This window comes from Plutella xylostella, chromosome 28 (genome assembly GCF_932276165.1).
Source record: "Plutella xylostella chromosome 28, ilPluXylo3.1, whole genome shotgun sequence".
In the NCBI taxonomy this organism is placed as follows: Eukaryota; Metazoa; Arthropoda; class Insecta; order Lepidoptera; family Plutellidae; genus Plutella; species Plutella xylostella.
This window is the reverse complement of record NC_064008.1, coordinates 8904073-8916358: the sequence shown is the minus strand read 5'-3', so window position 1 is coordinate 8916358 and position 12286 is coordinate 8904073. Positions and strand designations below refer to the sequence as shown.

Here is a 12286-nt window from a genome sequence, read left to right as displayed (position 1 = left end):
TTGTGGTATAGACCATCAAATGAACGGTACCTACAACTACAACCTCTTTACTAAATACCATAAAAACCTACGAGATTATTTATGTGATCTGTCAAACCAAAATATGACAGTTTTTTTGTAACGGACTTATTTTCTATGTTTCTGTAAAATTATTTGTATATTTTCCCCAAAATCCCTAGTGTTTTATTAATGAAGTTATAGAGAAAGCGAAGCGGCATCATGGTAGGCCTGGGACCTGTGGGTAAGTTGCATACATCATTTTAAAGTATCAACGTGAATCCTTTCGTATGTCTTCCGTATTCCTATATCTAACCACCATGCACCACTTTCTTTTGTCGTGTAGTGAAAGTGAAAGGAGATTATTTGTTTATATTCTGACCATCTTTAGACACTGGACTAGACTCGCACAGGACTGGAAGAGATGGCGTGATAGGGAAGAGGCTTATACCCAGCAGTGGGCAGATACGGGCTGATAATGATGATGATGATGATACTGTTAATACTTCAGGGCCAGGCCCCGGCGCCTACATGCTGCCGCCGCTGGTGGGCTACCCTCACCACGACGCCACGCGCACCCGCTGGCCCGCATACTCGCTAGGCGCGCGGGGCCACGGGCTGGGCGCGCGGGCCGGGGCGCCCGGGCCCCAGTACAAGGTCGACAAGGTCACACGGGAGGGCGAGATCACATCGCCCGCTTGGAGCTTTGGGTGTAGGTAATGATAAATACTGTAGGTAAGTACCTACAGTGCTCCAAAATTGATAATGCGCATAGAAATCTTTGACAGATGGGTTGTTTTCGATTATGTGACACATGATATTGACTCCTATTTTAGTCCAGTCAACAAATGACTCAAAATGAGGTGTAGAGTGCGTGAGCAGGTAACTAAGCGATTCCTTAGGGAATTGGTTCAGGGGGCTTAGGTTGTTAACATACCAAAAGTCCTGACTCCTAGGTGATGAGCGGGGGGAAGGAGGGGGGGATAAAGGTACGAATTTTTGGTTTTTAGCTTGTATCTCTAACACGGTGCATCGGAGAGAAATATTTTCAACTAATAAAATGGAGCTCTTAAAATTATCTAAAACTTTTATATCATATGTTTTTTTCTAATTCCTAACCGTTTTCGAGCTATACCCTCGGAAAAAGTTGTTGTAGATTTAGACAATATGATGCAATGTTTTGACATGAATGAATTTCTCTTGTAAATTTCAACTTTTTCCGAGGGTAATAGCTCGAAAACGGTTAACAATTAGAAAAAAACATATGATATAAAAGTTTTAGATAATTTTAAGAGCTATATTTCATTAGTTGAAAATATTTCTCTCCGATGCACAGTTTTCGAGATATAAGCCAATAACCAAAAATTCGTACCTTTATCCCCCCCTCCTTCCCCCCGCTCATCACCTAGGAGTCAGGACTTTTGGTATGTTAACAACCTAAGCCCCCTGAACAAGTTTCTGAAGGAATCGCTTAGTTACCTGCTCACGCACTCTACACTTGATTCCTTGACTGGACTATTTCTTTCGAACAAGGTGCAAAATGCAAGTGTTTTTTTAAGGATCTTACGATTTAATGATTCGGGTGTGAAGATCTGCATGTGCATTATAAATTTTGGACAAGTGTACCTACTTATTATTATTGAGTGAGTGGATGTTGGATTGATTGATGCCATCGGGGAAATGCGTTTTTTTTCGATTTCAATACGCTATTTCTAGATTTTTATTGCTAATCCCACAAACTCAACTTGCTCTAGTTAAAAATAGAATGATGAAATAGACATTTTCAATCCATGACACGTTGCAATTACCCTAGGACCCTTCTTAACTTTACTCGCATCTATCAATGACTGCTTAGCAGCTGACTTTGAAACGATGATAACAAATGATGGTCGAATGGCGTAGTGGTTAGTGGCTCTGACTGCTATGCCGAAGGTCCGGGTTCGATTCCCGGCTGGGGCAGATATTTGTTTAAAGACAGATATTTGTACTCGGGTCTTGGGTGTTGATATTTATATTTAATATGTATCTATCTATGTATTTGTGTAGATTTATCAGCTGTCCGATACCCATAACACAGGCTCTGCCTAGCTTGGGGTCGGATCGCCGTGTGTGAGATGTCCCCACATATTATTATTATTTAAATTATTATTATTAAATCGTGAACATGTTGCTCGCAGACTGAAGGGGCGCACGGCGGCGCAGCGCTCGCCGGGGCCGGCGGCGCACGCGCCCGAGCGCTGCCCGCGCCCCGGGCCCGCCGCGCCCGCCTACAGCATGGGCGCGCGCCTGCACAGGACACAACAGGTATATTTACTGTGTACTATAGCTTGACAACTTCGTGCCCACCGCGTCTGTCACCCCGTAAGGAAGGTCGCGCACGAAGTTGTCGAGCTATAGGGACAATTACAACGTGGGCATTTGTAAAAATCGGGCTTAATTTAAATATCTTAAGATATTTCTTTGAAAAATAATTGACTGTCATCATCATCACCATCATTATCAGCCTATAGCAGTCCACTGCTGGACGTAGGCCTCTCAGTAGTAGGCCCTTGTTTATTAACTCTTAGGCCCTGTTTCACAATGTCTGGTTAGTGTGATATAAAAGACATGCTGTCAGTCTCTGTAATAATTTTTTAGACAGTGACAGCATGTATTTTATCTCACAGGTAGCCACTAACCAGACATTGTGAAACAGGCCCTTAATCGAATCGTCCCACTATAGAAAGGCGGCCCAGGCCCGAACGCCTACGCCGTGCGGCAGCCGCCGCCGCTGCCCGCCTACAGCCTCGGCGCGCGCCTCGAGCAGAGACACCTGAAGGTCGTGTCCCCCGGCCCAGCCATGTACTACCAGAAGAGCCAGGATGTCTACAAGTATCGGTCAGTGGTGTAGGAGATAATATGTGCCAAACAGCCGCTCTAGGGTGGCGGAAAAGCGGTAGAGGTTACTAAGTCAAAAAGGGATGACTCAGACATGCAGATTTTCAAAAGTCGTATAACAAAAGTTGTTAAGGTTGACTCCCTGAGTCACCTCCTTTCTGCTTTGCAACACCTGTAAAGTTTTGCGCTCGCTATACGCAATTAGCAGTGATGCGATGGGCGAATGGTTTGCCTACTAGAGGTGCAGCCGTAATATCCGTACATCACCAACCTGTTTATCCTATTAATATTATAAAAATGCGAAAGTTTGTGATTGTGTGTGTATGTTTGTTACTTCTTCACGTCAGAACAGCTGAGCCAATTTTGACCAAATTTGGTATGGAGTTAGCTGACACCCTGGATTAACATATAGGTTGCTTTTTATCCCAGTATTCCCACGGGATTTTTTAAGCAGCCTTTTACAGCTAGTAAACTAATTAGTTTGCATTTTTGTGCGCCCGGCAGGCCCCCGACGTACTCGCTAGGCGCGCGGCTGGCAGGGCTCCGCCGGTCACAGGCCTCGCCCGGGCCCGCCGCCTACAAGCCCTGCACGGATAACAACAAGAAGGTAACACCTCGCTTCTTCATCTTGAAATATGAAATGAATGAAATGAAATCGTTGATTTTTTTACGTATAATATTACAATTAAGTACTTGTCAAAAGTCATAATATTACTCTTGGCTTCTTCATTCACCGTGGTGGGAGAATAAAGGTTGCAGCTCTAATGGGATTCATTCGTCAGCCGACACGTCTGCAGAAAACAGGGTTGACGTTATGATAGGTACATTGGCCTGCTGAAACCTCATGTCATCCACTACGAAATGATGACTACGAGAAACAGATCCTTACATTTTTATGAACACTTACCAAAATCCCTTTTCATTTCATACTCTGCCACTATAATATAATCTTTAAATACCATATTTGTCGGCAGAGTTCCCTGGCGTATTCGTTCGGCGTGCGGCACTCGCCGTGGGCGCCGCCGCTCGTCACCCCCGCCGACAACATGGACTGTCTGTAGCTGACTGTAGCCGACTGTAGCCGACAACATGGACTGTCTGTAGCCGACTGTAGCTGACAACGTGATGTCCTCCTCATCGTGATCCGATGACGGCGACCTCAGGGGCTAGTAGGACGTCTGCGGCGGTGCGCGCGGATGTGACTCGCGAAACCCAGCTTCGTGGCAAAGGTGCGGTTACAAGGATTGCAGAATAGTTCGCCACGGCCGTTGTAGGTGTAGTTGTAACTATCTGTAGCTGACAACATAGACTGTCTGTAGGTAGTGAGTGCACTGTAATTTAAATACGTACTATCTATTGCATGAAGCAGCTGTAAAAATATCAACAAATTTTAACGTGTCTCACTATCCCACAGGAACCCTTCGTCTGAAATCCGGGACAGTAGAGCAAGGAAGGAAGGAAAATTAATATAGGCTGGAAGTTTTTCCCATTGTTACAAGAATGTAAATTTTTGGTCAAAATAAATATTAAAATGTATAAGTTATTGTGGTTATTTATTCAGTTTAGCACCGCGTTTATGTGTCGTCTGCTTGTGCGCTTAGGCCCGGGTCTCCTATTTACGCCGTAGGTCGCGTCCAGCGTCACGCCGTAGGCCGCGTCACGATACTCACTATAGAAATGTACTACTATGCCTATGCCTATGTCTGGCCTATAGTGGTTTGCAATGGAAACCAGCAATCATGTAAACAAACCAAATTGTCACGATTACTCCGTAATCACATACATTTTCGATCAATTTATGAACATAGTCTGATTTCAACGAACACACCATTGTTTTCACATTGTAGCGGATTGCTTACAGTTGCAAAACGAAGATAACCGATGGCCGTAATCCACTTGAACTTGCTTCTAAGGTTGTTGAATACCTAGGCTTAGGTAGGTGACCGGGGCAGAAGTAAAACTCCAGTTTCTTTCTTGAAAAGTGAGCAGAAAGGGAGGCAGAAGTGTTTTCAGGCTTCTTCTAGTCTTCTTGTTGTTCCTCTGTTCGGCTGGCGTAGTACGATTTCTACCTAGCGAAATGGTTGCTTAGCTACCTCGAAGCTATGCCGCACAGACGAACCTTGTTTTTTGATCATTTTTTATTGCCCTCTTTTGCTTCCCTTTACTGTTTCAAACGCATTTATTTATTATAAAGACTTAACCTATGTACATTTTAATGTTTTAATCAACTTAATTACTAAATAGTCTAGCAGGGAAATAAAACACACCTACTCTAGGTACATAAACTAAAAAGTTATAACAATTTTCCTTACATTTTACTAAGTAATTTCTAACGTTGCACAATCATCAATATCTCTTTATTGAACTTAAAACTAGTTAATAACTTATGTACATGAACAAAATAAGCGTAATCATCATGATTTTAAACAGAAAAAAGGTAAATAAAACAATCAAATTTTCACAAAAAATAAGACCCAGGCGGAATTGGTCACGCAAGCGCTATCTGTTTAGCGCAGCATAAACATGGCCGCTTTTGGCATTGTTTACCGCGGTGCGTATTGTTTTCAGCATTCGTCGTCAACAGTCTCCCCCTCGTTACGTAGTAACCGGTTGCAGGTTCTGGCGGCAGGATGCTGAAGTCATATCGGGTGGTGCTGTGGTCGTCAGGATGATCAGCCTCGTTGCAGGTCTTCGCAGGATGCCGTGCTTGGTTCTCACGTCGACGATTCTTACTGTGCCGTCTGGTCCAGGGTGTGTCGCGACGATCTCGCCTCTAGGCCACGTACCACGTGGTAGTGAAGAGTCCACGATTAGTACGATATCACCGACCTTTGGGTTAGTGTAAGGTCGGCCTGGGTGGCGGCGTGGCAGCAGTGTAGGTAGGTACTCCTTCGTCCATCGTGCCCAGAAGTGATCCGCTAGGAGTTGGCAGGTCTTCCACGTCGCAGTACCAACAAGAGAACTATTGTGAAACGTTCCCAGTGTCGGCAGTCCACATGATTTTCCAATCAGAAAGTGATTAGGTGTTAGTGCTTCCTCTGCGTCTGGGTCAAGACTTATTTCAGTGAGTGGCCTTGAGTTTACCACATGTTCGACTTCCAGGAGTAGTGTGTGAAGCACCTCTTCTTTGGGCGATCTTTCATTCAGAGTTGCTGCTAGTGCTGTCTTCACGGAGCGTACGAGGCGTTCCCAGGCTCCGCCCATGTGTGGGGCCCCGGGAGGGATGAATTTCCACGTGATTCCGTAGTTTTCAGTTTCTCGTACTAAGCCTGTTTGTGATAGACTTTTCAGCTGTTCTTGAAGTTCTTTGTTCGCACCCACAAAGTTAGTTCCGTTGTCGCTGTATATTGTTGCAGGGGTCGATCTGCGGGCAGCCATTCGCCTCAGCGCCAGTATCATAGAGTCGGTTGAGAGTGAGTTGGCCAACTCTAGATGGATTGCACGCGTAGTCAGGCATGTGAATAATGCACCCCAGCGTTTTTCATGACGTCTTCCAACTGTCACAGTCATTGGGCCAAAGTAGTCCACGGCGGTACATGTGAAGGGCCGTTGATACCTATTCAGTCTTTCTTTAGGTAGGTCGCCCAGGGGAGCACTCTGTGGTTTCTGTCGGCGTATTTTGCACGTTAGGCATTCTCTTGTTATCTTCTTCACGGAGTTACGTAATTTCGTCACGTAGTATCGTTGTCTTATCTCATTCATGACTGTTTGATGGTTGCCATGGTGAAGTTGTCGGTGTTTCTCTTCGATGAGTAGGAGCGTGACGTAGTGACTTCCATCGAGCACGGCGGGGTTCTTGTAGTCGTGAGGTAGGTATGAAGCGGCGCCGACTCTCGTTGATAGGTATATTATGTCGTCTTCAGTTTTCAGCGTGAGCGTCAGGTTTTTCAGTTTTGAGCTTTTAGGTATTTTGGTGTTATTTTTCAGGTGATGTTTTTCGCTCTTGAAGCAGTCGTCTTGTATCTTGCGGATTAGGTATTTTTCAGCTTTGTTTAGGTATTCTTGCGTAAGTATCACGTAATTTATTGTGCTCCGTTGTTGAGTAGGAACAATTTTGCGCGGGATGGTTTTGGCAGTCTTCTTGATACGCCAAGTGGTATCTTGTGTAATTTTCTTAGTTACTTGAATTTGATTTTTTCTTGATTTAATTAGTTTCTTGAATATGTCGACGGCTTGAAACACGCGGGCGGTCGCTCGTAGCAGTCGCGTGAATTTTGAAAACTTTTCAGGTTTGATGAGCTGTTCTTCAGTGTTGATGACGTGCAGGGCGCAGTTTGGTTTTTCTTCACCGGTAGTAGGTATGTTGGGAGAGCTCTTGTCTTCTGGCCATTCTGTTTCATCACAGTAGAGGAACGGTGGGCCTGTGAACCATCTGTGTTGTATGTCGAAGTGAGAGGGCGCGTTTCGTGTAGCGTCGTCTGCGACATTCTGAGCAGTAGGTATCCATCTCCACTGAGTCGGCTTCGTGTGATCTTCAATTTCGGCTAGCCGGTGTGCGACGAAGGGCTTGAATGTTCTCGGGTCCGACTTTATCCATGCGAGGACAGTTCTCGAGTCGGTCCAGTAGGTAGACTTGTTTATTGTTAAGTCCGTTTCCTTTGTTACTGTGGCGGCTAGGCGGCAGCCCAGTAGTGCGGCTTGCAGTTCTAAGCGTGGGATAGACACGGGCTTGAGTGGTGCCACCCGTGACTTTCCTGACAACAGCTTTACTTCGACGTGACCATCGGGGTGTATTGCTCGCCAGTATATTGCTGTTGCATATGCCTTTTCACTCGCGTCGCAGAATACGTGAATTTCGCCTTCAGTTAGCTTCGTTGTAGTGCATCTAGGTATATTCAGGTCTTGTAGCTTTTTCAGGTCTTGCAGCCACGTTTTCCATTTTCGTTCTTCATTTTCTTTCAGAGGCTCGTCCCATCCGATGCCCGTGCAGCATACATCTTGTAGCATAGCTCTTCCTTGTACAGTTATCGGCGAGGCCAGCCCGAGCGGGTCGAACACGGACATTACTGCGCTTGTTGCCTCGCGTTTCGTTGGCGGTCTCGTGCCCTCTATGGCGTCAGACGGTGTGTTTCGCAGGTTCAGCGTGAAGTTGAGTTGATCTGAAGACACGTTCCATCGGAGTCCCAGTGTTTTCTCGACTTGTTCGCTATCTTTTCCCAGGTCGATAGAACCGTTGTTTCGCACGTCTTCGGGGAACTGTTCTAATATCTGTGGCCTGTTGCTAGCCCATCCTCTGAGTAGAAATCCGCCTTGTTTGTGTATGTAGTCGACTTCTGAGATGACACGTTTCGCGGTTTCTTCAGACTGAAAACTTTGTAGGTAGTCGTCCATGTAGTGGTTGCGTTCTATGGCTTGTACCGCTTCCGGGTATTTTTCTTTGAAGTCGGCTGCGTTGCGATTTTTTGCATATATTGCGGTGCACGGTGACGATGCTGCGCCGAATATGAGTGATTTCATTCGATATTCTTTCGGCTTCTCGCTGTCCTTTTCTCTCCACAGGAATCTGAGACTATCTCTGTCTTGCTCGCACACTTGAATGCGGAGGAACATTTCCTTGATGTCACTCACGACTGCTATCGGTCCCTCTCTGAAACGCAGTAGTACTCCGAATAATGATTGCAGTAGGTCGGGTCCAGTCAGTAGCGCGTCATTTAGACATTTTCCGCCACTTCTTGCGGCTGCGTCGAACACCAGGCGAACCTTCCCTTTCTGGGGATGCACGACGGCAAAATGAGGTAAGTACCAGGTTCTTGATGATGTAGACGGTCCAGGTACTGGTTCAGCGTAGTCACTGTCGAGTAAGTTTCTTATTTGCTTCTCATACTCGCATTTCAGCTTTTCATCTTTCTTCAGTCGTTTTTCTATACCGATTAGTCGCTTCATTGCATTTTCGCGGTTGTTTGGCATAGTTTCATTCGGAGTTCTCCATAATAGACCTGCTTCGAGTCGGCCTTCGGGTAGTCGTCGGCATGTTGCTTCCAGTATCTCGTTGGCTTTCTTCTCGGGGTCATTTGAAGGCGTTTTGGGAGTTACGCCTAGAGACTCGATGCTGAAGTGATGTTTGATTAGCTCGTCCATCTTGTCTTCGCGAGTTGTTTGTATGTGGTTCACGGCTATCACTGGTCTTGTGCTGAATGTTGCACAACCGTGTAATGTCCAGCCTAGTCTTGTGAGTGAGGTTACAGGTTTGTTTCGGTCTCCGGATTTCACGTCTTGTGATATGATTAGATGCCAGTTGTCTTGTCCAATCACTATTCTCGGCCGCACGTTGTCGTAGGTAATCACGTCGGCGATGTCGGACAGGTGCGGACAGTCTTCTATTAGTGTGTGTGGCACCATTTGTGACGAAATGCTCAGCTTCGAAATCGTGTAGGCATTCATTTTTTCAATGTTTCGTGCGTATCTTCCTTGAATCTTCAGTTTCAGTCGCCTTGAGTCGGGCTCGTTCATTCGATGTCCGCCGATGCCTTCTATGCATAGACCTTCCTTTGGACCGGTGGCTCCGATGCAGTCGGCCACTTCTTCCTCTATGAGTGTGATGGTGGCTCCTTCATCCAGCAGGGCGTAGACTTCAGTAGTATTCTTCGGGCCGTATAACTTCAGCGGCACTATCTTGAGGTATCCTTTCATGGTGCACAGGGTGTTCACTGAGTGCGTCTGCTTGTCTTTAGCTTGCTGTGGTGTATTCGTGGGTTGTGTGTCTTTAGGCTCGGTCGACTCCTTCTCGCCTTCCTTATCTCGGTGGAGGAGCCTGTGATGTGATCCTCTGCACCCGTTTTTTCCACATGGTTTCGCGCGGCAGTTGAAACCCCGGTGTGTGGAGCTCAGGCATCGAAAACACACGTATGCCTTCTTGGCAACCTCCCATTTTTCTTCCAGTGGTAGCTTCATAAATTTCTTGCATGATTTCAGAGCGTGTTTGTCACTGCAGGCTGGGCACTCTTGATTGTCCTTCCGAGAGGTCAACATAACTTGGTGGTATTCTTCATCGTCGTCGATGATCGACTCGTTCTCGGACTCGGCACTGCTGTCGCTTATTTCTTCTTCATAGTTGTCCGCTCTTGTCATGTGCACTTTGTTCTTCATACGGTTGCGCAGTGGTTCTCTCTCCTTCTTGATGTATGGTCGGCTCTCGAACTCGCAGGCTTCGAATTGATCGGCGGTCCGGTTCAGGAAAGACGTGAGCGCGAGTAATACTGGCCATTCTCGTGCTTCTTCTGCGGCTTTATATTCAAACCACTTGAATCTGATCATGATGCTCATCTTCGATAATATCTTCTCATATATGTCTTCAGAGTGTAGCATGTGTGTGCGCTTCGTGAGTTGGATGGTGTTCACCACGTTGGCTACGACCCCGGCGAAGTGAGCGAGGTTGCGAGCGTCGTCAGACAGCGGCTTCATTTTCTCGATGATTTCTAGTTCGCTTCTTATCAGTCGTAGTGGTTGACCGAATCTTCGTTGTAATGTGTCGATGATAAGCTTCGGATTTGTATCGTTGAATAACATCGAACGTACTGCTTCTTTAGCTTTTCCTTGTATGGCTTTTCTGAGCCTTGCGATGTTCTCAATCTCGCTGAAGTACATCTCTGTATCTCTGTATGTCGCTCTGAATGCGATCCAGTCGCTCGGCTCCCCGGTGAATGTATGCAGCTCACTCATGTACCGGGGTGCTATCGGCGGCGGCTGATGATGATGAACTTGTCCATCATATGGGGTGGCGCGTGTGTGCGGCGCCGTAGGTTTGCCGTTGTAGAGACGTGGCGGTTCTGACATGTGGGGTGCCTGTTCACAGTATCTTCCGTACTCCAGTCGCTCCCCCTCGTGTCGTCTTGCCGATGTGTGAGCTTCCACGTGTGATGTTGGAAGTGAAGTGAAGCGCTTCGCTGTTGATTCCTCGACCCATTTGTCAATATGGCTCGATCGTCCGGCCTGGCCATGAGGCTCGTCGTTGTCCTCCTCCAGGTCGCTCAGATCTGTCTCGGATTCCAGGTGAATCAGCTCCAGCCTCATCTTGGCTAGCTCCTGTTCAGCTTGCGCCTTCTTCGCTTCTTGTCGCTTGATCTCGATCATCTGTTCGATTTCCTTCCTTCTTCTTATTGTCTTCGATGTCGAGGCGTGCGACGTTGGCCTCCTTCGAGGTACCACAGTGTGCTCTGACCCGGCCCTCTTCTCGTGATGGGTCGGTGCAGTCATCTCTCTCTCCATTGGCTTGTTGCTGGTACTTCGCTTGCTGGCCGGCTCGTCGAGTTTGGCAGTCGACTTGGCTGAGTTTCTTGACGTTCTTGAGGTTCCCGTTGCCCCGGACGTGCCCGTGGTACCGGACGTGCCCGTGGTGCCGGACGTGCCCGTGGTGCCGGACGTGCCCGTGGTGCCGGACGTGCCCGTGGTGCCGGACGTGCCCGTGGTGCCGGTGGCCTCCGTGGATCTGGTGGCGTCGGTTGTTGCTGTCGATGCTGACTCTGCCGGCGAGTTGTTCGTTGTGCCTTCTCTCTCGCGAGTTTCGACGGCTCTCCCTTCAGCGGTGGGGGTCGTGTTCCGACTGGTCTTCGCTCGTGTGTTCATCATGTCGCCGTTCTGCTTGATGTGGGCTCCACTTGATGTCCCTCGGCGATCTTCTCACGTACAAGGCGAAGGCAGTCTACTTCAATCGACCGCACCGCTTCTAAAGCGTTAATTGCAAATACGCAACGTCAAGGTGTTACGTAATGCAACCGCGCTGAGCGCGTAGTTTCTCGAACACTCCGCCTCTTCTGTGGGACGCTTAGCAATATACGAGCCGATAGAGTGGCAACGTAATCGCATCAGCGTAGGCTTCGAATCGTCCTCTTCACAGCGTATTACTCCCAGTAATCGCTTATAGGCTTGATTCTCCTCCTCTTCAGCTGCTGGTCTCCTCCTCTTCGATGAAGCTTCTTGGTTGCAGAATCCGGCACTCGAAGGACCATGAACTGTAGCGGATTGCTTACAGTTGCAAAACGAAGATAACCGATGGCCGTAATCCACTTGAACTTGCTTCTAAGGTTGTTGAATACCTAGGCTTAGGTAGGTGACCGGGGCAGAAGTAAAACTCCAGTTTCTTTCTTGAAAAGTGAGCAGAAAGGGAGGCAGAAGTGTTTTCAGGCTTCTTCTAGTCTTCTTGTTGTTCCTCTGTTCGGCTGGCGTAGTACGATTTCTACCTAGCGAAATGGTTGCTTAGCTACCTCGAAGCTATGCCGCACAGACGAACCTTGTTTTTTGATCATTTTTTATTGCCCTCTTTTGCTTCCCTTTACTGTTTCAAACGCATTTATTTATTATAAAGACTTAACCTATGTACATTTTAATGTTTTAATCAACTTAATTACTAAATAGTCTAGCAGGGAAATAAAACACACCTACTCTAGGTACATAAACTAAAAAGTTATAACAATTT

The 12286-nt window shown here is 47.0% G+C and overlaps 2 protein-coding genes across 2 annotated transcripts; one reads left to right on the top strand and one right to left on the bottom strand.

Annotated features, from left to right (window-relative positions):
• The first annotated feature begins 80 nt into the window (after positions 1–80).
• Positions 81–4415, top strand: LOC105398751 (outer dense fiber protein 3-like protein 2). Its single transcript, XM_048631314.1, has 8 exons — positions 81–241; positions 509–713; positions 2175–2301; positions 2720–2874; positions 3379–3481; positions 3849–3920; positions 3964–4103; positions 4289–4415. The coding sequence occupies exons 1-7, from the start codon at positions 220–222 to the stop codon at positions 3976–3978; spliced, it is 699 nt and encodes a 232-aa protein (XP_048487271.1). The 5' UTR covers positions 81–219; the 3' UTR covers positions 3979–4103; positions 4289–4415.
• A 1485-nt stretch (positions 4416–5900) lies between these two features.
• Positions 5901–11439, bottom strand: LOC125490847. Its single transcript, XM_048631211.1, has 2 exons — positions 5959–11439; positions 5901–5918 (listed from the first exon to the last, which is right to left on the bottom strand). Exons 1-2 carry the CDS (start codon positions 11437–11439, stop codon positions 5901–5903), a joined length of 5499 nt encoding a protein of 1832 aa, XP_048487168.1.
• Between the last annotated feature and the right edge of the window lie 847 nt (positions 11440–12286).